Source organism: Notechis scutatus, chromosome Z, assembly GCF_049901735.1.
Source record: "Notechis scutatus isolate UNSWTSFEM ecotype Mainland chromosome Z, rNotScu1.2, whole genome shotgun sequence".
Classification (NCBI taxonomy): Eukaryota; Metazoa; Chordata; class Lepidosauria; order Squamata; family Elapidae; genus Notechis; species Notechis scutatus.
The window spans coordinates 133,683,084-133,710,980 of NC_142025.1; the positions used below are offsets into that span (position 1 = coordinate 133,683,084).

Below are 27,897 nucleotides of genomic sequence, written 5' to 3' on the forward strand. Positions count from 1 at the left end.
ATTGGTCTTTCAAAACGTTTCAGAATCATTCCTACATTTCACAGCAAGACTTTGGCCTTAAGAGGAGGATTCAAAGGTGGTAACCCAAGCAGAAACCACATCAGGAATAGCTTTGAGTACCAGGAATGTGCCCAGAAAGGGTGGGGATTGAATGCAAATTAATCATCTAGAAAAACTTGTTGGCCTTCCTTTTTTTTTTTTTTTTGCATTCTCTGTGGATGCCAACAATCAGAGAAGGAAAATGAAAATGGATCTAAAAGGCCACAGATCAAACTCCACCAGCGATTCACTCAATTTTAGAACACGCCCCTTCCTTTATCTTGTACAGTACAGCATGAAAATTAGTCCATCTCTCACTTCCTTCTCCAGCCTCGATTAAAATATTTGACTAGAACAGTAGAACCCCATGTTGGGCCAATGACTTAAAGTTGGCATTTCTTGCCAAACCCTTAACAGCTGATCCTTCTTTTGTGAGATTTGTTTGTTTGCATACTTGCTGTTGAAACAGGCGTCACCCTGCTCTGGGAGAGTAAAAGTTTGCCTTGATAACTGTTGCATGCCTCAAAGAATTTAATGCTGAATTAAATTGTTGTTCTCCACTGACAACTAAAGCATCTTGTACAGTACAGAGATGGGTAGCTTGTGATTTTAGAACATGGTTTCCCAAACATGGGTGGAATTCAAGTCCCAGAATTCCCTAGCTGATTTCAAGAGCCTTTCTTAAGCAAATTTAAGTGTAGGTTTTTACATTCTTCTCCTGCAGGAGAGGATTTTAAAAGAAAAAAGTCAATAAAATAGCTGTGGCTGCATGATCAAACCCCACTGCTTTTTAATGTGTATTGTGCACATAGTAAAAAGTGTGGGGCTACAATTGTGTAGGTGTGGCCACCATGTTGATTCTCTCTCCATTTAGAACATTCCCAAGAGTTGTATAATAATAACTGGCCTCACGAGAGATAAAAAGGTGAAAAACATACTAAAGAAAAAAGAAATGAGGTGGTGATCATGATGGTTTCAATAAAGGAGAATATTTATAGCTCAGAGTTGAAATGTAAGGTCCTTGGTGCTTTCTGAGTTGGCTTGTTTCCTTCCTTGTTTTCATTACTTTAAGGTAACATCATCAGTACTGGTGTGCGAATGATGGTTTCACACACTTTTGATGTGAAATGGTTTCACACATTTTTTGTCCTGAAATCATCCATTTCTCTCTCCGTTCCCCATCAGAAATGTCAGCAGCAATTCTAAAATGATATTACAATTTATGCATTGGAGGGTGGTGGTGGGTGGGCATTCAGGTACTGTCGAAGAAGGGTTGGATAGTCAGACATTACTCCGGAGACCCCATAGCTAAAGGCTTCTTCAAAATCTTTGTCTTCATTCAAAACCCAAAGAAGAGTCTAGAGAGAAAGTGGAAGAGGGAAAAACAGAATCACAAAATGCAAACACCAGAAATAAAAGGACTGTGGCCCTCCAAAAAAAAAAAAAAAAAGAGTGTACCAAGAATAAGAGGCGCCTTTGCTGCAATCCCAAAATTTCTGGAGCGCCACTTCATCACTACTGTTAGTAGCCAGGTCAATAGCAATATTTTTTACAATAGTTTGAACTCAGGTTTTAATTCAGGCTCAGCCACTCTTGCCCTGGTCATTTCACACTCAGACTACTGCAATCCACTCTACATGGAGCTACCCTTGAGTGTTTGGGAGTTACAGCTGAGACAACATGCAGCAGAGCAAACAGTTTTAGGGGTCCCTAGAGTGGCCCATGTTACCCCACTGTTACATGAACTGCATTGCTTACCAATTTGTTTACGGTGTAGTTGGCCATTAGTTTTAAAGCCCTGTAGGGCATCATCCAGGCTATCTGAGGAACAGTCTCGCCCTGATAAGATTGGCCCTCCATACTTACTCTGGCAGGAGGGACATGCTCTGGATCCTGTTGGCCAAGGAATTGCACCTGGTGAGATCCAGCAGAAAAGCCTTCTCTGCTGCGGCACATCATGCCCCTTGAGATGAGATCTGCCCTCACCCTCTTGGCCTTCCAAAGGAACCCGAAGACCTGACTCTGACAACTGTCCTGGGACCCCAATGGGAGGTGGTCTCATTTCCGAAATGGCTAGTAGATTATTAGAGGATCCCACCTCCACCCTCTGTGCACATTTTATTTTATTTGCTTTGTTGTTTAAGTTAGTATGTTAAATTTGGTGCTCTATGTATTGCTCTCTTGATGTTTTAGCTTTATATAATGTTTATACCATTGTAAGCCCCTAGAGTTGCTTAGTAGTAAGATGAGCGGCATATAAATTTAATAATAAATAAATAATTCTGATCATTCCCAGGAATATCAGAATCAGAATAGAGTTGGAAGGGACCTCGGTGGGTCTTCTAGTCCAGCCCATTGCTCAAACAGGAAATCCTGTACTTTTTCAGACAAGTGATTGTTCAGTCCTTTCTTAAAAACCTCCAGCACCCACAATGTCTGAAGGCCAGCTGTTCCACTGGTTGATCATCCTCACTGTGAGGAAGTTTCTCCTTAATTCCAGTTTACTTCTCTCCTTGATTATTTTCCATCTGTTGTTTCTTGTCTGGCCTTCTGGGGCTTTGGAAAATAAATTAACCCCCTCTTCTTTGTGGCAGCCCCTCAAATACTGGAATACTGGTGTCATGTCCCCCCCCCCTTTTCTCTAGTAGAGACTAGCATGCCACCCAAAATTCTGATTTGTTAGCTTTCCCCAACATACTTGTATTCCTCTGTCTTCCAGATGTTTGAACAGCTTTTTACGCATTGTCACCCTGGTGGGAAAGGAAAGAAATAGGAATACAAAAGGTTTAGGTATATTCACTCTGCTTTATGTATTATAGAGCCCAGCAGAAAAAAAAGGGGGGGGGGAATAGATATGAGAAAAAACAAGATATTTCACGTAGTGTCACTTGGGGAGAGAGGGGTCATTTTTCTGATATTTATTGTCTCTAGCAGGGAAACAGCTGGCTTGGGTTATATGTTTCATTAAGAGCCCTCCTGCTGGGAAAGGAGAGGAGAAGGTGATGAAGGAAAGGAATACTTAGTAAGAACGAAACAATTAAAACCATGGCTCTATGTCACTCACTTGGTGGCAAATATTGCCAGGAGTGATCCAAGTCTGCCCTTTTTCACTGGAAAAAACGTCCTAGGATTAAACAAAACAGAAAGGTGGCAAAATTAACAAGCTCCTGAGAACTGCTTGTTTCCTGCTATTCCTCCTTTAAAATATTGGATCCCACACTTTTTCCAAAGAACTAATTCCATGAATTACAAAACATACTACAAATATATCTTGTCTTTGACAGGCAAAACCCTTAGAATAATTTTACACACCAGCATTGTTTTTCTCCACAACTAAGCTTCTACAGAACATGAAAGAGAATATATGAGGAAGGTCAGCTTAACTTTATCCTGTCCAATTAACTTAGGCGTTATTCACATGATAGGGGAAAACCCCCAAACTGTGAGGTTTGAATGTCTTGTGTCATAGGTTCTTTGTTGAACTGCTTCCAACTAGCTTGTTCCCATCTGAAGGAGACACAGAAGCACTGGATTCTGGACAGGTAGTTTTCTTATGGCTCCCTATAAGAGTGGGGAAGATGTTTTATTTGATAAAAACAAAGTGATACACGAGTACTTCCTATATTCTATTCTATTATCATCTCTGCACCATTCCTATGATAATAACTATTGCAATGTACTAATAATCTTCAATTGCTGTAAGAAAACCGGTTTAGCATAGTGGTTAAGGCATTAGGCTCAAAACCAGGGGACTGAGATTTCTAGTCCAGTTGGGTGACTTTGGGCCAGTCACTTTCTTTCAGCCCTAGGAAGGAGTCTGTGGCAAACTACTTTTGAAAAACCTTGCCAAGAAAACTGCGGGGACTTATCCAGGCAAATCTCTGAGAATGGCAGTGGGGAACATTGTTTTGTTACAATTTCCTATACAGGTTTCCTTCGCTTGATGTGATGGAATGTTTACCTGCAGGAACAAACAGAGAAACTTTTGGCTTTCTTAGAAAGATGCTCAGATTAAGAGAGTACGCCATCTTTTCTTTCTGGGAAAACACTCTGCTTTCAAAAGTCTCTTCGCAGTGCTCCTCCAGGTACACGTTCCATCACACTAATGTCCATTCATTTAGTGACTGTTCAAAGTTACAACTGGGCTGAAAAAAAGGTGACTTAGAGCTGGTTCTTGCGCTTATGACTGCTTTATCATCCTGACAGTCTCACAAGTGCGATTTGGATGCCTGGCAATCATATGACAACCATTTGTGACGTTTTATCCGGCTTCCAAGATGCAGTCAATGAGGAAGCTGGCAGGGAAGTTCACAAGTTGCAGTCATGTGATGTTTTGTTTAACAACCACGGAGATTCATTTAACAACCATGGCAAAGAAGGTAAAATACCTCACTTAATTACTGTACCACTCAGTGATGAACTTTCTGGTCCCTGTTGTGGTCATAAGTTGAGGACTACTTGTATGCCAAGTATTCCCAATCTTGGCAACTTTAAGACGTGTGGAGTTCAATTCCCAGAATTTCCCAGCCAGCCATGCTGGATGGGGAATTCTGGGAGTTGAAGTCCATGCATCTTGCCCACCCCTTTTGTATATTATGCTTGATATTATTACTACTATATAACAACATTTCTTTCTTAAGCCTGCTCTGTCTTAAGGTGCCTCTGAAATTTCATCCCCCCTCCCTATAAATGGCTGCATATAGAGCTCTTGCAGTTTTTTATATTGTGCTCTATGTTGCTGCGTTGCTATACTTCCCTCCCCCCTTTGCACTCTCCACTCCTGAAGGAAAACATCTTTTGTTTGTCTGCTGTACTGTTTGCTGGTGGTTGCAGGGCCACAAACAAGCATCTTCTTCATTCTCCGCCCACACCTATGTGAAGCTTGGAACTTCATTGGCAATTCTGTTGATGCTGGATAGAAGGCTCCGATGGGAGGAGGAGACAGCAGGCACCTGTGGTTTTGCTAAGCAGCTTCTCTTCCACACCTGCCTCTATTGTTTTTCTTCGGGATTCCTTTTAGATATTGGAACATCAGAGAGACTCAAATAATTCCACTCAAAGCTTTTTTTCTTTTTGCTTTTATGGTTTGTTTTTCATGTTTTATTACTTCCTGCTTCTCAAAGAGTCAACATTATGCCTCCTAAAAAGAAGAAGAAGAAAACAGATTCAAGTCCTTTCTTGCTATGCTTCACAGCAACTGCTTCTGGAATGAAAGAGTCCATTTAGCTGATGTTCTTCTGTTGACATTCCGTAAAATGTTTACTGGTTCTAGGAGTGGCAAGAGGAAACGTTGTTGAGAAGAGGGGGGGCGGGGAAGAGTACTGTGTTCATATTTCAATCAATCAAAGTAGAGTTTGAAGGTACTTTGGAGGTCTTCTAGTCCAACCCCCTGCTCAAACGAGATCCTATACCATTTCAGACAGGTGGCTGTCCAGTCTCTTTAAAACTTCCAGGGATAAAGCACCCACAACTTCTGAAGGCAATTTGTTCCATTGGTTAATTGTTCTCACTGCTAGGGAGTCTCTCCTTAATTCCAGGTTGCTTCTCTCCTTGATTAGTTTCCATCCATTGTTTCTTGTCCTGCCTTCGTGTGCTTTGGAAAATAAGTTGACTCCCCCCCCCTCTTCTCTGTGGCAGCCCCTCAAATACTGGAATACTGCCATCATGTCACCCCTAGTCTTTCTTTTCTCACACCTGGTTTAGCGAAGGGGGGGGGGGAAAGTTGTGATACATAACATGACGACACTGCGACAATGCAAGTTTGACACTCCTGCTCTAGACAAAACAGTTGTTTGTTTATTTTTTCCCCCATCTTTATTATTATTTTATAAATAACTCAAGATTGGGAACACACCAATTACTCTTTTCTCTTCCTAATTTTCCCCACAAAGAGAATCCTGCAAGGAGAGTTGGATTGAGAGAGAGTGACTTCCCCAAAGTCACCCAGTTGGCTTTCATTCCTAAGGCAGGACTAGAACTCACAGTCTCCTGACAGTTAGTCCAAAGTCTCCTGTCTGGCTTCCACGCTTGGTGCCTTAACTGCTAGACCATTAATGGCTCATTAATATATGCTCCATGGTCACCGATTAACATCTAGCTCAGGGAAGCATATAAAATGGAACGTGACAAATGGCAGTGGGCAAAAGAATAAAATACAAACAAACAGAGGCAGCTTGCAGACAGAAACAATTGATCTAGAAGGACTCCCCAAATCTCTTGACCAAATGCCGGTCTTCATTGCCTTTCAGAAGACAGACGGGCCATTTGGATCTTGGAAAAAATGTTGTCCCATAGGAGAGACACAGCAATAGAAAAGGCCCATGGCTTGGGTCCCATCAGATGACACTGATTAATGGATGGGAGCCAACCAGTGGTGGTATTCTACCGGTTTGGTCCGGTTCTACCGAGCCGGTAGCGGCGATGAGCAGCAGAGACTGAACCAGCTCTCCCTGATGTTGGGCCCACCCACCCACCCGCTCAGGCACCCATACCTTTTGTTCTGCTTTTGAAGGGCAGCTGCTTTGTGTAGCACAGCAATTGCCGCACAGCAGCTGCTGAAGCGTCAGGGAGAGTGCAGGATTGCCGGAGATGACTCAAAATGCCTGCACAAAGTGCGCGTTTGGCGTACGCGCAAAACGCACCCACCAAGCCACGCTCACCGAACTCTGGACCCGACACACGTCAACCCTATCAGATTGTAAAGGTAGTCCTTGATTTACAACCACAATTGGGCCCAAAATTTCTGTTGCTAAGTGAGTTTTGCCCCATTTTGTGACCTTTCTTGCCACAGTTGTCAAGTGGTTCACTGCAGTTGGTAAATGAGTAACCCAGTTGTTAAGTCAATCAAGCTTTCCCATTGACTTGGCTTGTTGGAAGGTCTCAAAAAGGGACTGCGTGACCTTAGGACACAGCAACGGTCATAAACATGAACCACTTACCAAGAGTCTGAATTTTGATCACATGATCCTGTGGATGCTGGAGAGGTTGTAACTGAAAAACAGTTGCAAGTCCTGTTTTTCAGTGCCGTTGTAACTTTGAACGGTCACTAAATGAATTGTTGTAACTTGAGAACTACCTGTATTGGATGAGCAGAAGTCTCTGGAGATGGGTTGTCTCATAAATATCCCTGCCCTGTATCATGAGCAAAGCCAGAGCAAAGGGTTTAAGAGAGCAGCATTGGCCGTGGCTCATTGGGACTGATAGACCAATCGTTCTCACTTCTCTGCTTTCCTCAGTCGAGAATTCCTGGATGCTGGTTAGCTGCTGGTCCCGTGGAAAGGCCACTGTGTGATAGGGATGCAAAGGTTGCCCAGACACCCTCCCTTTTCTCACATCAGCATGCCAGGAAAGTGTCTCTCCAAAGCTGGCACACAACTCTGTTTAAAGGGGAGAGCAAATGTGGCACATGACTTCCAAAGGCTGATCATTAGGTAGATGATCGTATTTCTAAGTCTGTATGTTTTTCTGCCTAAATCCCACCCTTGTAATAACTGTTACCTGTTTATGATCGAGGGCAGCACGAATTCGAGGAACGATTCCTTCAGAGGAAAGAAGGGCAGGAGTCCAAGGTACCAGAGACCAAGCATGCAGAGGCCCCTGCTCTTGGAGAAGATGTAGGGCATATCTTTATTCTGGGGGGATAAATAACATTTTTTATTTTTTTTTACTTTAGACAGTCGATTTGTCCAGGGGTGGGATTCTACCGGTTCGGACCGGTTGTGTAGAACTGGTTGTTGTTACAATTCTGTGCAGTTTGGAGAACTGGCAAATCGTGCCCCCTGGCTGGCCCCACCCTCTCCGTTCTCCCCTCCCCACCCAGCCAGCCCTTGTCGCTCATGCACAACATTGCTGACTGCAGTCTCCCCTGCCCAGTCACTCCTTAAGGTATTTCTTTTTTTCCCCCCTCCCAACTATCACCTGTTCCAATGATCAGTTGTGCTGGGATCTCCCTTGCTGTCTTACTGCTTTGCCCAGGAGGCTTCCCTGAGGCCCAGGGGGACCTTCCATGCTCCGTTTTTTTGCTTTCCTGGGCCTCAGATAAACTTCCTGCGAGCAAAAATGCCTCTCCAGGAGGCTTCCCTGAGGCCCAGGAGGCAAAAACAATTAAAATAAAAACGGAGCGGGATGGGCTGCAAAAAACAAGACAAAGCTACGCCCACTCAGTCACATGGCTATGCCCACCTAGCCACGCCCACCTAGCCACGCCCACGGAACCAGTTGTTTAAAAAATTGAATCCCACCCCTGGATTTGTCATTCCTACACTTCATTGCTGGGAAGGTTGTTGCACTTCATCCCACAGCTTTGTTTTCCCGCTCGCTAAGCATCCAAGTGCCCCAAATAGAGGGGAAGGTTCAGGGAAAATACAATTCTTGCCCTGGCTTGACAAAACTCAACTGCTTAACAGTCTTTCAATCTAGGTTAGTGAATTTAGGGAGGCTGTTGTCTAATGCTTATGGAGAATTGGAAAAAGCGGGTGTAACAAGTTGGTCTACAAAGAAAGCTTAAGAAGAAGAAGGAAGAACAGGGTGGACTTTTTAACCATGCTCTAATATGTTACAGGCAAGCCTTGACTTATGAACACAATTGGGACAGGAATTTCCATTGCAATGTAAGGTGGCATTACATGAGTCATGTCTAATTTTATGACTTTTTTTTTGCTGCGGTTGCTAAGTGAATCACACACTTGTTAAGTGAATCAGGCTTCGCCCGTTGGCTTTGCTGTCAGAAGTTGTAAATGGTGATCTCAGGACTCCGGGACACTTCAATGGTCATAAAGACAGGCCAGTTGCCAAACGTCCAAATTTGTGACCATGGGGATGCTGCAACAGTTGTAAGTGTGAGGACCAGTCACTAAATGAATGTTTGTAAGTCAAGGATTACCTGCATGAAGGGGTACTTTATTTATTGCTGTCTGAAGAGTCTAAAAAAAACCTTTCCATATATATTTATACAGTCTGAAGCTTTAAGCAAAAAAAGGATTTGTAAATATAAAAAGTGAAAGTGGGGAAAAGGACATTTAATACGTACAGCTTTCCGGCATTTTTTCAGTATTTGATTATCAAAGGAGGCCCAAATGCTGATGTGGGAACGATCGTATTTCTGGACAAGATGTGCTACCTGGAAGAAGGGAAAACAACATAAGCTCAGATAACACATTCCTAGAAGGAACATCAGTTTTTAGTGGCGCAATTGCCTCTTGTGGAAACTGAGTAAGAAGAACCAATCAGATCAGAGGGAGCGGAGTCCGAAGCACCAATCAGGTGTCTTTTCTGTGGGGTACGGATTTGGAATAATCTTATGCACTTATTCTCTTTCCACCCTACACTGTGGAGGTCAACTTCTTCTAACACCTTGATGTGAACAGTGATATGAATAAGTGATGAGATGTAGGGTCCACCAGCCAGAACTGTGGCTACTTGTACTCTCAGTTCAAGGATGAGCAACTTGATGACCTTAAGATAATTATAGCTCTCTTTCTTCTTTTACTGTCTATGAAGCGTCCAAGTTCATACTACCAAAAAGTACAGGTACTCCAACTTACAGCCACAATGGGGACCCGAATTCCCATCGATAAGCAAGGTGGATGTTCACGCCTAATTTTACAAACTTTTTTTTGCCATGATTAAATGAGTCATTGCCGTTGTTAAGTGAATATATGGTCATTAATCAAATCTGGCTTTCCCCATTGATGATGCTTGTTGGAAGCCAACTGGGAAGGTCGCAAATGGGACGATGTGACCTGGGATGCTGCAAGCCTCAGAAGAAACATATGCCAATTGCCAAGTGTCCAGTACAAGGACCGGTCATAAATAACATTTTTTCCAGTGCCATCACAATTTAGAACAAATGGTTGTCCAATGTCTTCTTAAAAACTTCCAGTGTTGGAGCATTCACAACTTCCTGATCCTTGCAAATTGAAAACCTTATACAATAATACTGATCTCTCCTTCTCCAGAAAAAGACTGAGAGTTCCTACTCTCAATTTATGATTACATAATTCAATATTGTTTGAGACAAAATCTCAATATTTCTTGAAACTATGTATGCCTTTGAGTATTTATTTCCTTTCCTCTATGCCTGCTATTTTTATCTAAAATCCCAGATATGGTTTAAAATTCATTGAAAGTTCACTCTTGTAGCAAACTTTTTTTTTCAAAATAATGGATTCAATTTTCTCAATGGATTTGAGCAGCCTCAAATGAGCATTAACTGCAGAAGTGGAATGAGATTTGGAAGGTCAACATCTTCCTAGACATCTTCTATAGTCTTAGGAATGTAACTAAATTATAGGAATGAAAGGATAGAGTGGAGTGGAGTGGAGTGGAGTGGAGTGGAGTGGAGTGGAATGGAATAGAATAGAATAGAATAGAATAGAATAGAATAGAATAGAATAGAATAGAATAGAATAGAATAATCCTTATTGGGCAAGTGTGATTGGACATTCAAGGAATAACTCTACTATTACTGTATTCTTGTTTACTACAAAAATACAAAGTGTCTTGTATCTTAATTGAAGGATTTTCAAGTTGAATATGTCCTTATATGTGAGAGAAACTTTTGGTGAATTTAGCTTCATGTTGACCAGTAAAAAAGTGAACATAGATCTGTAAGAGAGATCTAGAGACAGGAAGGTTGGACACTGTCCAAGATCTGTGCTTTATGCAAAATGTGTTGGATGGTAAAGAAATTTGAAAAACTGAGTTGGGTTTCAGATGAATGATTGTCCAATGTCTTCTTAAAAACTTCCAGTGTTGGAGCATTCACAACTTCTGGAGGCAAGCTGTTCCACTGATTAATTGTTCTAACTGTCAGGAAATTTCTCCTGAGTTCTAGGTTGCTTCTCTCCTTGATTAATTTCCACCCATTGCTTCTTGTCCTGCCTTCAGGTGCTTTGGAGAATAGCTTGATCCGCTCTTCTTTCTGGCAACCCCTGATATATTGGAACACTGTTATCATGTCACCCCTAGTCCTTCTTTTCATTAGACTAGACAGGCCCAGTTCCTCCAAATGTTCTTCATATGTCTTAGTCTCCAGTCCCCTAATCATCATTATGTTTGCTCTTCTCTGAACTCTTTCTAGAGTCTCAACATCTTTTTAACATTGTGGTGACCAAAACTGGACATAGTATTCCAAATGTGGCCTTACCAAGGCATTATAAAGTGGTATTAACACTTCATATGATCTTGATTCTATCTTACCTTATTGATTTCTTACCTTATTGATGAGATCATCATTATCCTCTTTAATTTCAATATTAATAGGGACTTCAGGGAATTGCTCAAAAACCTCTTCCAAACGAGGAATCTGGTGATCAGTACCATGGGAGACGCTTCCTGTTAGGAAGGGTAGGTTGAGTGTAGAACTGAGCATTTTTCTCAGAGATGAAGAGAACAAATGATTTGCCTTGCTTTCTACCACAGCACATTTTCCCCAAAGTCCATAATCCTATACTCACCTGGAGAAAATGTCACTTCCAAAGAAGACAGATAGTGTGGCAAATCCTAGGGGATACAACCAGTGATACATAAGAAGTAAGAGTGGTTTTAACAGAGATTTTTGCCATGTGGGTTGAAGGGAGGGAATGAAAAGCATGTCTCCCCAAAGAGCTAGAATCATTGTTCAAAGGGAGTAATAAGGAAGTTATCTTGTTTCTGGTAAGTGTGTAAGGTCCTTGGGGTGTGGTGGTTAGAATACCTAAATAGGACTGATAAGGTCTAACTTAGATCCATTTGCAGGATCAACACTTTCATCCAAATGACAAAAGCAGCCTTAATTCTGTTGTGACCCTCTTTTGTTATGTGCTTGTAATATCAAGTTGCACTCTCAATAGTGGTGAAGCTTGCATTGTTGATGGCACAATGGTGGTTTCATCATTTCATCATCACAACAGAGGCCCAACTCAAACAAACACTCTCCACCCAACCTACAGTAGTTCAATGGGATTTTTTTTTTAAGTGTTAACAATGGAGGGTGTTATTTATTCCACCTTGAATTTCTCGAGGAAAGGCAGGACTTATATCTCATTATGACACTTCATAATGAGAAACAGCCTGGGAGCATCATTTACATTGCCTTAAAATCTGTCACCTAAATATACCCAAAAGGCAGGGCAGGTGAATAATAATACCCAAAAGGCAGGGCAGGTGAATAATAATACCCAAAAGGCAGGGCAGGTGGATACTAAAGACCTACCGATGCTCACCTTATAGTATGTGAGGCTGATATCAATGTTGTGCCCCGTCTGGCGTTTCAGATTTTCATCATGGGACACAACCACAATCCCATCTTTGGTTATGTGGCAATCAAGTTCAAGCAGGTTTGTCCCCTGGCTCAGTGCACTGGGAAGATGCAAAGATTGGCAAGAGAAGTTGAAGGGCAGGATTAGTGCACAAGAAGGGCAAGTTGAGGTAGAGTGGCGATTGCATTACTCACTTTTTAAAGGCACCCAAAGTGTTCTCAATCTGCTCTCCAGCACCTGAAGAGGAAATCAGATTTCAAGACATTTTATCTTAGGCACTCTGTCTCCAAAGAAATATCAAATTGTTCTGCTTTGGGGTTTAGGAATGCAGCTTTACAAGTCTTGGGACTATCATGGAGCAGAAAAATGCAAATATCACTTCTCAAGAAGAAAAGCAGAGGCAGGAATCTTATTATTAATATTTCCTTTCCTCTCTGCTTCCCTTATTCACCCGATTGGTAGCTGCAGTACACATGCTGACCTCTCCATCCTCCCTCTCGGTGCCCCCAAAGCCCCTCCACCAGATACCCAATTTACATCGCAGAACTTACCACCCCTGTGGGAGACATGTAAGCATCGAACGGGAAACCTGTGTGGTTTGTGAAGGAGATGTGGCTTCTTCCGAAGACAGTGAGATACCAGCGCATAGATTCCCAAGGCAGGTAGCCCATAGAGGAGCAAGTGGCAGCTCATTGTGGTACGTGGGGACAAGGAAGCAGATGGTTAGTATTTCCGAGCTTGGTAAATTAAAGCAAGGAGCAGCAACCAGGACATTCAGGTCCTCTGGAACGAAAAGCGCTCCTGGTTTTCTCAGCAAGAAATGTAGGGATTAGGTCATCTGGCCAAACTCGGTGGGTGAAATCAGATGGATTGGAATTCCTGTTTTCCTGGGTCGATGAATCTTGAATGCTGTAGGTAAGCAAGTCAGTGAAATTTCTGAAGGACGGGAGTAGGAAGAAAAGGGTGTGTAAAGGGCAGAAACCTAACCCTCCCCTTTGCTACCCGGACCTTCCCATCATTAATTTTTTTCCTGTTGGTTCACCTAATATATATACACACACACACCCCCCACATGGTCATAAAAGGGCACACATAACTGCATGGTTCAGCCCCTCCCAGTCTTCTGCCAACCTGCGTATGCTATCAGTTTTGCCACTCCCGTGAAGGAAAAAAAGCCACTTTCATGGCAGAAAAATTATGACAGGAGTGGGCCTACCTGCTTTGCCCTCAAGAATTAGACTCGGCTTTCAGATCTGGACACCTGTCTCCTAACCCTGTACATACCTGGAGACCTCTGGAAGCCACGCTTCCCATCAAGCCAGCAGATCCCATCTCCATAGTTACATAAACAAAGGAGGATTGATTTGTGGCCCATAGAAGTTTCCAATGGCGATACTTGCTTCAGAAAAGGGATCAGTTTGTTCCTTAGGACAGCTGTAGGGAAAGGAAGCACAGTATGTCCACCCCACCTTACGGACACCTTTGTGGTTAGCTGATGGGATTTGTGTGTTTAAAAACCCTCTGTGTAAGTACAGTTTTCAATTTTTCCCAAGTCAAAGAATCTGGATCCCATCGTTTGTAGAAATAAAACACTCACTATCCCCTAAAGCAGGGTCTCCAACCTTGGCAACTTTAAGACTTGTGGACTTCAATTCCCAGAATTCCAGCTTTGCTGGCTGAGGAATTCTGGGAATTGAAGTCCACAAGTCTTAAAGTTGCCAAGGTTGGAAACCCATGCCTTAAAGCAGTGGTCCCCAACCTTTTTGTACCAGGGACCAGTTTCACGCAGAAACACTTTTTCAAGGACCGGGGTGGGGGAAGAAGGAGTCGAGTTTGGTGGTTTGCTTGCAGACGTTTCATTACCTGACTAGGTAACATCTGATGTTGTTACCTAGTTGGGTAATAAAACGCCTGCCAGCAAACCACCAAGTTCAGGAGCGCCAATGCCTCCTCATTGCAACCCTGAGCGACAGATATTCTCTTCTATTGGGACATTTAAAACGGAGGGTTTCAGCTGCAGATTCAGGAACTGCGCCGGGCTGAGGAGCGCCTTCAAAACTGAGCGCTGGGCGGCGGCGGCCCACGGCTGTCTCCGCAGCTCAGGACAAGTCCCTGCAGGACGGCTGAGAAGCCCCGCCTCTCAGCCCTGCCTCCCTCAGCCTCATCCCTCAGGTGTCTGCCTTGTTCCTCTCTCAGTCGCTCTCTCGCTCCTCCACTAGCCCAGGAAGAAACTGCTTCAAAGAAGCCGGCAGGGTGGCTTTTCATCAGCGCAGCTCCTCCGAAGTGCCCATTCACCCCACCCAGCCGCCACGGTTCAATCCAGTGCTCGCTCTGCCTGCCTGCCTGCCTGCCTTCATTTCTGGTTGTTTCGGAGCAGCTTCAGCTGAGAAAAAGAGGCGAATATTTATTATTCTCAGCCAAAGCTGCTCCGAAACAACCAGAAACGAAGGCAGGCAGGCAGGCAGAACGGAGCACTGGATTGAACCTGGATTGATTGGCGGCGGGGTGGGGGTGAACGGGCGTTTTGGGGGATCTGCGCCAACAGGAAAAGCCACCCTGCCGGCTTCTTTGAAGCAGTTTCTTCCTGGGCTGGTGGAGGAGCGAGAGAGCGACTGAGAGAGGAATGAGGCGGGAGGAAACCGAAGCCACTGAGCCGGAGAGCAGGACAGGCTTTGGTTGCTTCCTCCCTCCCCTTCTTTCATTTGTGTCCTTGATCCCTGATCCCAGCAGCATTCACCGAAGGCGAAGAAAGCCACCATTTTTATTTTATTTTTTATTTTTATTTTCTTTGCGCCCGGTGCAAAGTGATTCACGGACGGTACCGGTCCGCGGCCCGGTGGTTGGGGACCCTGCCTTAAAGGACATTCATAGTCCTCGACTTACAATAGTTCACTTAGTGGCTGTTCAAAGTTACAATGGCACTGAAAAAAAAGTGATTTATGACTATTTTTCACACTTACAACCATTGCAGCATCCCCATGGTCATCTGATCAAAATTTGGATGCTTTGCAACTGACTCCTATTTATGATGGTTGCAGTGCCCCCCCCCCCCGGGGTAGAGTGATCCTCTTTTGCGACCTTCTGAGAAGCAGATCTGGGAAGCCAGATTCACTTAACAGCCGTGTTACAAACTAAACAACTGCAGTGCTTCACCTTAACAACTGTGGCCAGAAAGGTCGTAAAACACAGCAACACTCAGTTAACAAATGCCTCGCTTAACAACACAAAAATTAAATTTTCAGAGACATACCTGGTGCCCTGCTTAGATTGCTAGTGAAAGTCCTTTTAACATGTATCTCATATGACCTGACAACCTTGTATTTTTTTTCCCTGAGGTACCTTCCGGATGCCCTCTTTGGTCTCTTTCCTATGCCAGAGGCAGCCTTAATATATCTGTAGCAATTGGGGCATTGAATTGTCATTGTCCCTCTTCCACCTTTTGCCATAGATATAGCCTGACATGCTTCACAGCATCGTATGATCAGTAAATCGTTAGAGCAATATTTTTCAATCTTGGCAACTGTGCCAGCGAGGGAATTCTGGGAGTTGAAGTCCACACATCTCAAAGTTGCCAGAATTGTGAATCTCTCCCTTAGAGGATGTAACAGACCTCCGCTCCCCTATTAAGCATTGGAGTGGGCATGCCCCTTCTCTTCTGATTCCCTGTTTGGCTTGAACAGAAGGTGACAATGTAATCCGGGTTTTGACACAGGGAATTTTTTTTATTTCATTTTATTTATTTGATTTGATTTGTCAATCACTTACAAGATAATGGGTGTTCTATCGCCAGAACAAGATAGACTCGAGACCGGAGTTGAGTTCAGCTCTTTATTTAACTGTCAGTAACTTCAACTAAACTCGAGCCGCGGCAGCCTCTTTTATAGCAGCTGCTCGCGGCTCGCAACCAATGGCATTATTTTAAACCTCCCGCCGTTTGGGCGGCCAATCATAAACTGTTGTTAACCACCAATCGCTAGGCGGCAGTGATTGTCCAATCGGAACGTAGTATTACGAGTATGCAAATGTCTATAGACAACACCCCTCCCTTCTTAGTACGGTCCAACTTTACGTGACGTAGTCACGCAAATAGGTGGGGCTTTTGTGGGTCCTACTTGACCTGCGCAACTCAGTCTCTGTGTTGTCTTCAATCGGTTCGGACGGGATCGATGTTTCTCCTGTCCTTCTCTCAGGAACCTCCTGGAAGGGTGCGTCAGCCATGCCGCTCCCGCCGTGCTTTGTTAGGTTGGTTGAGAGGGTTTTGTCGCTCCCTTCTGGCATACTCGGGCAGGTAAGTTTCGGGGTGTGTCGGTGTTGCGTTCGAGGTATCGAGATCGTAGTTGGTCTATGTGCCTTTTCCAGGTTCTGCCGTCCGTCGTTTCCAATCGGTATGACTGGGGGCCTGTTATTTGTGTTATTGTGGCCGGTAACCACAATGGGTCTCCAGTAAGATTTTTCGCGTATACCTGGTTGCCTGGTATAAACGTGCGGTACTTACTGGAGGAGTCTGGTGGTTTCTTGGGGTTGTAGGTGGGGTGTAGTCTGTCCAAATATGTTCGCAATTTTCTGCCCTTTAAAAGTTCAGCTGGGCTCTTGTTTGTTGATGTGCACGGCGTTATATGTTGAATTGTGAGCATTGTATTTATTTTGTCTTGCATGTCGCCCCCTTCAAGTTTTTCTAATGCTACTTTTGTGTATCGAACCATGCGTTCCACCCATCCGTTTGCCGCTGGATGAGCTGGCACTGTCAGGACATGTCGTATGCCTTGTTCTGCGAGGAATTGTTCAAAAGCTAAAGCTGTGAACTGTGGGCCATTGTCCGAGACTAACACATCTGGTAATCCATGAGTGGTGAAGAGTTTCTTTAGTTGTTTAGTGACGGCTTCAGTCATTGTTGTTGCCAACCAGTTCGAGTAGGCATCGACAATGATTAAAAATGTATATCCCTTTGTGGATCCGGCGAAGTCTATGTGGATCCTTGACCAGGGGCCTCTGTGTGTCTCCCAGTCAAGGACCAGTGCTAAAGGAGGGGTAGGTCTGGATGACTGGCATTTATTACATGTTTTTACCCAGGTTTCAATGTCTTTGTCTATTCCTGGCCACCAGACGTAGCTTCTGGCCAGGGACTTTATTTTTACCATGCCCGGGTGTCCCTCATGTAACATGTTCAGCACGTCTTCTTGTAATTTTCTTGGAACAACAACCCTATCCCCCCACAATATACATCCTTTTTCAATTGACAGCTCAGTTTGCCGGGTTCTGAACAGTTTAAAAGTCTCATTTTTGTCGTTTTCTGGCCAGCCCCTCCCCACCCAGTTCAGGAGTCGGGCCATTAGTGCGTCTTTTGCGGTTTCCCTTGCGATGTCCGATGCGGTGATGGGCAGGTTCGATATTGTTTCAATTTGCAGGGTGCGTGTGGTGGGAGCTGGGTCGTCGTCATGGTCTGGTAGGGGTGAGCGCCTCAGTGCGTCGGCGTGGGGTATGGCTTTTCTTGGTCGATAGACAAGCTTGTAATTGTAGGCTGCAAGAAATTCTGACCATCTTGTCATCCTTGGAGACAGGATGTTGGGGGTGGCCCTGTCTCCTGCCAGGATTCCTAACAGTGGCTTGTGGTCGGTAATTAAGGAAAATGTCCTACCATAAAGGTATTCATGAAAGCGTTTTACCCCTGAGATAGCGGCCAAGGCTTCTCTGTCCAGTTGGCTGTAGTTTATTTCGGCTTTTGACAGCGTTTTGGAATAAAAGGCGATCGGTGCCTCTCTGCCATCAGGTAGTGTGTGGCTAAGTATTGCGCCTACGCCGAATGGTGAAGCGTTGCAGGTGGCAGTCAGTGGTAGCATGTCGTTGTATTGGATTAATACAGATTTGGATGTTATTAAGTCCTTAATTCTTTGGAATGCAGCTTCTTCTTGTCGGCCCCATTGCCAGATGGCTTTTTTATCAAGTAGTCTATGCAGTGGTTCTGCTATTGTTGCCTTCTGCGGCAAAAAGACATTATAAAAATTAATGAGTCCCAAGAATGCCTGCAAGTCTGTTTTGTTTTTGGGTCTGGGTGCTTCTTTTATCGTCGTTTTTTTTTCCGGTGGGGTGGATTCCTGCTTCATCAATAAGATATCCTAGGAACTCGGCCTGATTTGTGGCAAGTTGGCATTTTTCTTTTTTGACCTTGAGTCCTGCTTCTCTAAACCTTTGCAAGACTGCCCCCCTATGTGTTATAATAGTCTGTGCCTCTGCCGTCTCGGAATCAACCGGCAATTGTTGATATGCCTGCGCGAGATCGAGCTTTGCAAAAAAATTTCCTCCCCCCAACGAGTGCAAGAGGTGCTGAACTACTGGAACTACTGGAACGGGGTATGTGCTTTGCTGTAATGCGTGGTTCAGGGTGGCCTTATAGTCACCACGGACCCATCTGGTTTCACGGGAGTTACAATCGGGGTTTCCCATCTTGCATGGTCGATTGGCTCTAGCACCCCTTGTGCGATGAGTTTGTTCAGCTTCTCATCGATTTTTGGCTTTAACGCAAAGGGGACGCGTCTGGCCTTTAGCCGGATGGGGGCTATGTTCAGGTTTAGGCTAAATGAGATAGGGGTCCCACCATACTTGCCTAACGTCCTGTCAAATACGTCCTGGAACTCCTTCATCGGGTTTTCTTCCCAGTCGTCTCGGTGATGCTGTTGATTCCTGTCACTTCGATCCCCAAAGGTGCGAACCATTCTAAACCAAGCAGGCTGGGGTGGTCAATGAAAGAATTTCAGTGTGTTTCTTGAATTTTACCTTGAAATGTCCCAGTCCAACTACCAGAATCTTGTTTCCTTGGTAGTCTTTTAACGTCAGGCTTTGCTCTTCGAGTTCTTTTCGTCGTATGTCTGGTATCAAGCTTTTTATTGTGTTCCATGATACCATTGACAGATATGAGCCAGAGTCCACTTCCATTTCACATGGCTCTCCCTCTATTTTGACGTATATTTGAACCTTCTTAGCATCAGTTGCTCTGGCGTTCCCAATGATAATTGTCTGGTGTGTTTCTTCCTTCTCGTTGAGTCGCTGACTTCTATTTTCCCGGCTCCAATGACTTCCGGTTTGCTTCTCCTTCATTCTGGGGGAGGGGGTGTCTGCCTCGTCTTTTTGGACTATAGCTCTTTTTGTTTCGGTAGACCCTTGCAATGTGCCCCCGTTTTTCGCAGTGTCTGCAAATGGCGTCCAAAAAACGGCACTCAGAACGCGGGTGATTTTCTTTGCATCCGGCACACTGAAAATCAGGTTTCCTTCCTCTTTTTTCTCGCCGGTTCCATTCTGACTGGAGCCTATGTACCTCTTCGTCTTCGTCCTCAGAGTCGGTTGATGACTCGATGTCTTCATGGTGGGTGGTTGCGGTAGTGTGTTTCTGGGTACCTTCCGCTTTCTTTTCTCTGCTCTGGCTTGGGCTGTTGGCCGTATTCATTTGCTTCATTTTCGCCGCAGATTTTTTCGCTGCCTCAGCTGCGGTTGCCTCAGTGATGGCTTCATTTATGGTGATGTTGGGTCGATTTAGTAGTTTGCTCTGGAGGGCAGTGTCTCTCAATCCGAGAACCACGCGGTCTCTCCATGTTGAGAAATTTGCATGATCCTCCAATGTCCCTTAGTGCTGCTACAAAATCCCTGATACTTTCGCCTTCTCGTTGATCCCGTTTATAAAATTCGTGTCTTCAAATAAGATTGGAAACAACAGGCACGTAATGGGCTCTCAGCATCCAGTTCAGGTCCGACCATGCCATCTGTTTGACATTATGCGGTTTTGCCAATGCTTTGGCCATCTTAAAAATGATAGGCCCGCAATGCGTCAGGAATACAGCTCTCTTCCTTTGGTCCATGATTCCTTGTAGTTCGTTACTCTCTAGGAACATCAGGAACCTGTCGATATATGATTCCCAGTCCTCTTCGGCTGGGTTGAATGGTGCGGGTGGCAAATTATTTCCAGCCATCTCTTTGACTTCTTGGCTCTCTTCGCCACGTGCTTACGGTCTTTGTCCTCTCAATCCCACCCTCGTCGCCAGTGTTCTATCACCAGAACAAGATAGACTCGAGACTGGAGTTGAGTTCAGCTCTTTATTTAACTGTCAGTAACTTCAACTAAACTCGAGCCGCGGTAGCCTCTTTTATAGCGGCTGCTCGCGGCTTGCAACCAATGGCATTATTTTAAACCTCCCACCGTTTGGGCGGCCAATCATAAACTGTTGTTAACCACCAATCGCTAGGCGGTAGTGATTGTCCAATTGGAACATAGTATTACGGGTATGCAAATGTCTATATACAACAATGGGTATAAGTATAAACATGAGTAAGAATACAGGAAATAGGTACGAATAAATGGGGACAACAGGACAGGGACGGGAGGCATGATGATGCACTTATGCACACCCCTTACAAACCTCTTAGGAATGGGGTGAGGTCAATAGTGGATAGTTTGAGGTTGAAGGAGTGGGGATTTGAGGATTTGAGGATGTAGCTACAGAGTCAGGTAGGGGATTCCAGGCATTGACCACTCTGTTGCTGAAGTCATACTTTCTGCAATCGAGTTTGGAGCCATTTACATTGAGTTTGTATCTGTTGTGTGCTCTTGTATTGTTGCAGTTGAAGCTGAAGTAGTCATTGACCGGTAGGACATTGTAGCAGATAATTTTATGTACTACGCTTAAGTCCAACCGGCGGCGTAGTTCAAGGTTGTCCAACTAAAGTCTCAAGCCTGGTGATATAGGGTATTCTGTTGCGAGCAGAGGAGTGTAGTACTCTTTTCATGAAATACTTCTGGACTCGCTCAACTATATTAATGTCCGATATACAGTGCAGATTCCAGACTGAGGAGCTGTATTCGAGTATTGGTCTAGCAAAAGTTTTGTAAGCTCTAGTTAGCAATTCAATATTTCCGAGGAGAAGCTTCGTAAGATTAGATTTACAACTCTTAATGCCTTTTTGGCAATGCTGTTACAGTGAGATCTGGTGCTTAGGTCATTTGATATGAGTACACCAAGGGTCCTTAACATAATGAGGATCGTCAATGAGGTCATATCTGCCTAATTTGAATTTGGTGTACTGATATTTTTTTACCAATGTGTAGGACGGAGCATTTGTTGGTTGAGATTTGGAGTTGCCAATTGTTTGACCTTTCAGACACATAATCAAGGTCGCTTTGAAGGACAGTAGCATTGTCAATGGTGTTGAATAGTTTTACGACTTACAGCAGTTCACATAGTGTCCATTTGAAGTTACAACAGCAGGAAAAAAAGGTATTTATGACTGTTTTTCACAATTACTGTACAACAATTGCAACCTCCCCATGGTCATGTGATCAACATTCATGTGATCAACCGCTGTCAGCTTGACAACTGGCATGTATTTATGACGGTCGCAGTGATCAGGGGTTCATATGATCCCCTTTTGGCATGTATTTATGACATGTATTTATTTGGCATGTATTTGGCATGTATTTATGGCATGTATGTATTTGTATTTATTATATATATATATAATGTATTTATTATTTATTGTATTTATGTATTTATTGTATTTATTATGGCATGTATTTATTTTATTTATGGCATGTATTTATTTGGCATATATTTGGCATGTATTTATGGCATGTATATATTTGGCATGTATTTATGTATTTTTGGCATGTATTTATGACAGTTGCAGAGTCCCAGGGTCGTGTGATCCTCTTTTGCGACCTTCTGACAAGCAAAGTAAGTGGGGAAACCAGGTTCACTTAGCAATCGAGTCACTAACTTATCAACTGCAGTGATTCACTTAACAACTGTGGCAAGAAAAGTTGTAAAATAGGGCAAAATTCACTTAATAAGTGTCTCACTTAGCAACAGAAATTTTGGTAAGTCGAGGGCTACTGTTTCGTATCTCACCACTTTTCATAAAACCTTCCCAGCCCTGAGAAAAAATAAGCCATCCTTCATCAAGCAACTTTTGGAAGAATAAGATGCTACAGTGACCTTTGGCTGGACGTTTCAAGTATTTTTTTTGAAGTTGATTATTTTGTCCAGTCCAGCCTGCTCCAATACTACATTAGCTTGTGTGCTGATACGATGTTAGTTGCCCTTGTTTCTGTTTATATTCTATTTGCTTAAGGGAGTAGGTAGGCAAGATATAAATGACAAAGCTAAATAAATGGAAAATAGGTATAAATAAGTGGAAAACAGTAAAGATCATATTTAAAAAGCACCAATCCAGTTAAAAAACAATGAACCACAATAATTAAGGACTATTAAAACATTAACAGTCTGATGGAGCCCAAAGGGCTTTGGGACTCCAGAACACATTATTATTAGTAAAGAATATTTAAAGAAATATTACAGAATAACAGAGTTGGAAGGGACTTCGGAGGTCTTTAGACAATTTCAGACAAATGTTGTCCAATCTTTTTTTAAAAAAAAAAAAAAACTTCCAATGTTGAAACATTCACATAATACTATTCCTTTGAATTGTCATTACTGGGTTATTATTTGTTGGGTTCTCTGGATGAAGAAAGTCCACCCACAGAGCACAAGCACTGAAAAAGGAACCTCGCATGCCATTAAGCGGTTTCCTCTAACCCAGTGTTCATCAACCTTGGCGGCTTAAAAATGGGTGCCTTCAACTTCCAGGCTGGCGAATTCTGAGAATTGCCAAGGTTGAAAAATACTCTAATTTGATACCCTTCGGGCAGGCTGACATATAACCTTCATTGCCGCCAGACAGTTCTCGTGTATTGCCTGTTGAAATTGCTGCTTTTCAGTAATTAGTTACATTTTTCTGAATTATCTCTCAGGAGTAGGCTAGATTCTTGATCTCCTTAGGCCTGAAGGTTCTCAAGGACGGCAATTTTATCATCTACCTGAAACTCTTGGATGACATCATTTAGGAGTGATAAATCTGTGGGTGTAAAAAAATATGTAGATGATACCGACACCTCTCTTGAAAAGTGTCAGTGTTCCTGCTGCTTTTCCCTATTCCATTTTCCCCTCCCACTTGCTGGCAAGAACATCTGCCATCAATTCCTCTCCTGAACTTGTAGCAGGATGGAGTTGGTGATTCAACGCTGCATTAATATTATTTCTTTGAATTGTCAATCATCCCAAAGATTAATAATTCTGTAAAATACTTCTGTGGATGATTCCACCTAGATGTCATCAAATTGCAGCAGGTTGGAATCAAAACAAAATTCCAACTTGCAATAATTGAGACACTTTCAACTTAGTAGTATCTATGAAATATTTCATCACAGTACAGGTAGTCCTTAACTTATGACCACAACCGAGCCCAAAGTCTCTGTTGCTAAGTGAGCCAGTTGTTAAGTGAATTTTGCCCCATTTTACGATATTTCTTGCCACAGTTGTTAAATGAATCGCCGCAGTTCTTAAGTTAGCAAGTTAGTAATATGGTTGTTAAGTGAATCTGGCTTCCGTATTGACTTTGCTTGTCAGAAGGTCACAAAAGGGGATCATATGATCCTTGACACTGTAACCGCCATAAATATGAATCAGTTGCCAAGCATCCAAATTTGATCATGCGATCACGGGTGCAACGTTTGGGTGAAAAATGTTTTAAATGAGGTGTGAAAAAAATCATTTTTTCAGTGCATTGTAACTTCAAATGATGGTTGTAAATTGAGGACTACCTGTTCTGATCTGATGTTAGGGAAAAATGTGTTATATCTATGTAAGATGTAAGATCTGGAGACATTATTTGAATTCCTGATTTATTTATTTTTTGACCAATGGGAACATTGGCCTTTAAGCCCATGTCTGGTCATCCATGAGATATCGCAATGCCCAACTCTTCCCAAAAAGAAGTAGGCTGTGCAAGTGAGATGTTCTGTCTCTCTTGTAACCAAAACCAGATATTCAAGAAGGCTCAATAGCCAGTGACTGGACCGAGTGATCCCATAGTCCAGGGGTAGCCAACCTTTTGGACCTCAGGGACCATCAAACTCATAATTTTAAATCCCAGGGACCACTAATTGGTTCTGAGGTGTGGCCTAATTTGTGGGTGTGGCTTAGTGGTCATGTGACTGGCTGGGCATGGCTTGTATATAAATTTTATAAATATTTATATAAATATTGAATTTTTTTATTTAAAAAAGAGCAACTTTTACCCAAAATCAGGCAAAGCAGGCAGGCAGATTGAGTTGCTCACAGAATCACAGATTCACTTAGACAGTGATCCCCAACCTTTTTTATGCCACGGCCCGGTACCGGCATCAGCTGGGCGCCGCGGCCCGGTACCTCACCGGAAGCACTTTTTCATCAAAAAGATGGCGGCGCCAAGCGCTTCGGTGAGCTTTTCCGGTAGAAATGGCTTTCTACCCGGAAAAGCTCACCGGAAGCACTTTTTCATCAAAAAGATGGCGGCGCCCAGCAACCAGCGGCCCGGTAGGACTTGTTCCACGGACGGTACCGGTCCATGGACCGGTGGTTGGGGACCCCTGCACTTAGAGATCTGTGTTTCTGCCATTGGCTAGCTCAGACTGCACTGCTTCAGTCCTAACAAAGATTTGGCTCATCTAAAGATCCAATGATTTCCTGCATTCTAGCTAATCTAAATCTCCCAGCACAGCAGAACAGCTGATGGTCAGAAAAAGGAAAAATAGCAATTTAGGAGGCAAGTTTGCCAGGTAAGGAGTGAGTGGGCAGAGAGGGTTCCCGTGGGCCATGGGGGCAGCGCAGCCTTGTGTTCCTGCGCAGCCTGGATTAATTGCTTTTGGGGTGGTGGTCTGGGGGTGACATTTCTCTGCGGACCACCAAATTTTTCTCGCGGACTACCAGCCACGGCCCACCGGTTGGCAATCGCTGCCATAGCAGACCTGATGTACAATTGGAACCAAGCAAATTGCTGATCTTGACTGCATCGTGCCAAGGCTTCTCCCTCGCCATGCCACCTAAATGGTCCATTGGGGATGTTTTCTGCTAGGATGAAAGGGAAAACACTACTTTCATATTAGAAGACCTTAAACTGACTTCAGGTTACCTCAGAGATGAAGAAACACTGTTTGGACATGTCCTCTGCAAACAACGAGGAATATTTATGGCATGGCAAACAAGACACCTGGATGAACCTTAAAGATTTGTCTATGGAGATTCTCGGTCATCCAGGCCATGGTTGTCCCAAATGTGCATTTTCAAAAGGCAACTGGATTTCCTTTGGTTTTTTTTCCTTGAAAACATTTTGCTTCTCATCCAAGAAGCTCAGAACTGAAGAAGCTTCTTGGATGAAAAGCGAAACATCTTCAAGGAAAAACAAAGGAAATCCAGTTGCCTTTTGAAAATGCATCTTTGGGACAGCCTTAAAGATTGTTCTCCTCCTCTGATAAACAGCTCTGAACAGATGCTTATTGTCATCTTTTCTGCTGCTACTGTTGATCTGTATATCTACAGCCTTCTTCCTTTCCCAAGCGGCATTACTACACTTCTTCTAAGCATTTCCATTTTGACACCTGCACATCTGTCCCCTTCCATCTGCACTAATTTTCCTCCACCCCTTTTCTGATTCTCATCTCCCCTTGCTGTTGTCCCTGTTTGATGATGCTTCTTACTTGGATTAGTAAACCTGGGAGGTGGAGGGGGGAAGGGATGATAAGAAAGTTTTGGATGCACAAATGCAGTTGCCTAGCAACTTTGGGGCCTATGATTACCCTTAATTCACTGTCTTAGAATAACCATAATGTATTCCCTTGGAAATTGTGAAAAATTAAATGAAACTTAAGATTGCTAGAAACATAACATGGGGATATCTTTTTTCTTACTTTAAATTAATTTAAACCTCCAAGATTAGATGAGGATCCTAGTTCTGAAAAAAATAACAGATAGCCTGACCAAGCTCTTATGTATTATGATCAGATAATATCTTTTAATCAAGGTGAACTCAACCTCGAGTTTAAAGAAGAGCTGAAAGCAGAAGGGTGTGTTTGTCAGTGGCTTATATACTTACAATGAAGGAAAGATTTAATTTAGGTTTAAAAAGTTACAGGTTAAACTAGTAAAAAATTAATTTGAGATTGTACTGTGCCCCAGTGATGAACATGTGTTTATAAAATACTAACATTTAATTTGGAAAATGAATATGTGAAACAGTATGATTAGATGATCAAGGAATAATGGGAAAACATGTGGATGAAAGATTTAAAATTTATACTGAATTATAATTTAAAAAACTGGAAGCTTATTAATATATATGCTGACTGCAGCGAGAATTCTTTATGTTCAAAAATGAAAAGATACAACAACCCACAATGGATGAAGAGATGGAAAAACTGGTGGACTTAGTAGAAATGGCCAGATTAACTGCTTTAATTAAAGAAAAGCTATGATGGCTGGGAAATTCTGGGAATTGAAGTCCATTCATCTTCAAGTTGCCAAGGTTGAAAAATACTGCTCTAACTTTCTTCAGACATGTTGATGTATAACCCTTATTCCAATTGTGGCATTTGATACACACACACACACACACACACATATATATGTGTGTGTGTGTGTGTGTGTGTATCTTTGGTTATTCGGGTTTCTCCGCGTAAGATTGGAAGTATCTAGGCAACGTTTCGATGAAGTCTCATTCATCATCTTCAGGCTTGTGTCTTCAGCTCTGTGCTTCTCAGAGTGAGATCACTCTGAGAAGCACAGAGCTGAAGACACAAGCCTGAAGATGAGGAATGAGACTTCATCAGCGTTGCCTAGATACTTTCCAATCTTCTGTGAGAAAACCCAATAACCAAAGATCCACATACTAATACCCGCGAAAACCTCAGAAAACAAACAAACAAAACAAACACACACACACACACACACACACACACACATATATATATATGTTCTGTCTCACCTTTCTTCTTTCCCAAAAGATGAAAGAGTACAAACTCACACAAACACAGGCAGGCAGGCTGGCACGGACTTCATAGAGTTAATTCTTTGGAACTGATAACGTCCTTGGCATTCCAACACGCTCTGCCTGCCAAATCCGAACTGGTAACAAGTAAAAAGCTACTTACAGAAAATTACAAGGCAGACCACAAAAATCATTCAAAAAGAAAACCTGAAGTAAGATCAAACTTTGTCCCATTACAAAGTTCCAGCCAGCTACACCCACTTTTATCCCCTGTGGGGTGTGGCTCAATGACTCAGTTCACTCTCTGACCCTCCCATGCTTCCTACGTTGCTGCTCACGTTTCTCCCTACGACGCTGCCTAGGATCAAGCCAACATTCTTCCTCTTGACTCCCTGTCAGGGGCTGCTCCGATATGCCTTCCTCCTGATTAATCTCAGGCTGTTCCTCTCGGTTGTCTGATGAAACCTGAGGCATTATCAAGGAGGAAGGCATTGCCAGAGAGGAAGGTCCTGGGGAGGAAGGCATTCCCAGTTCCTCCTCCTCATTTTCCAAGTCCTCTTCCTCTAACAGAACAGGCCCGGGAATCGAAGCCTCAAAACTATCCCTCACCGCAGGGCCCTTCCCCCGAGTCTGACAGTCAGAATGTGGTCTCAAGGGGAAATGGTCATGGAACATCTGTATAAGGTCCGGAGCATGGATCATGGAAGCATCCACCCAGGAAAGGGCCTCTGCCTCTCGATCAAATACTGGTACCACCCTTTCAGCCAGCGGGAATCCC

The 27,897-nt window shown here is 43.4% G+C and overlaps 1 protein-coding gene across 2 annotated transcripts; it reads right to left on the bottom strand.

The window, feature by feature from the left end:
• Positions 1 to 812: 812 nt before the first annotated feature.
• On the bottom strand, positions 813 to 13,216 carry GDPD3 (glycerophosphodiester phosphodiesterase domain containing 3). Of its 2 annotated transcripts, none has more exons than XM_026682322.2 (10): positions 12,830 to 13,216; positions 12,473 to 12,515; positions 12,243 to 12,378; positions 11,496 to 11,541; positions 11,255 to 11,373; positions 9,068 to 9,157; positions 7,537 to 7,670; positions 3,104 to 3,163; positions 2,738 to 2,789; positions 813 to 1,397 (listed from the first exon to the last, which is right to left on the bottom strand). In XM_026682322.2, exons 1-10 carry the CDS (start codon positions 12,969 to 12,971, stop codon positions 1,260 to 1,262), a joined length of 960 nt encoding a protein of 319 aa, XP_026538107.1. In that variant the 5' UTR covers positions 12,972 to 13,216; the 3' UTR covers positions 813 to 1,259. The 2 variants fall into 2 exon arrangements, with proteins under 2 accessions (XP_026538107.1, XP_087801137.1); XM_087945011.1 differs by having other exon boundaries at positions 1,264 to 1,397; positions 7,537 to 7,635; positions 12,830 to 13,110.
• Positions 13,217 to 27,897: the final 14,681 nt, after the last annotated feature.

Coding starts and splice junctions, on each gene's coding strand:
- GDPD3 (XM_026682322.2), bottom strand. CDS start 12,971: ATGAGCTGCCACTTGCTCCTCTATGGGCTACCTGCCTTGGGAATCTAT. Junction 12,516..12,829: donor ACATGTCTCCCACAGGGGTG/GTAAGTTCTGCG, acceptor TTTCCTCTTCAG/GTGCTGGAGAGCAGATTGAG. Junction 11,374..11,495: donor GGAAGTGACATTTTCTCCAG/GTGAGTATAGGA, acceptor CCTTCCTAACAG/GAAGCGTCTCCCATGGTACT.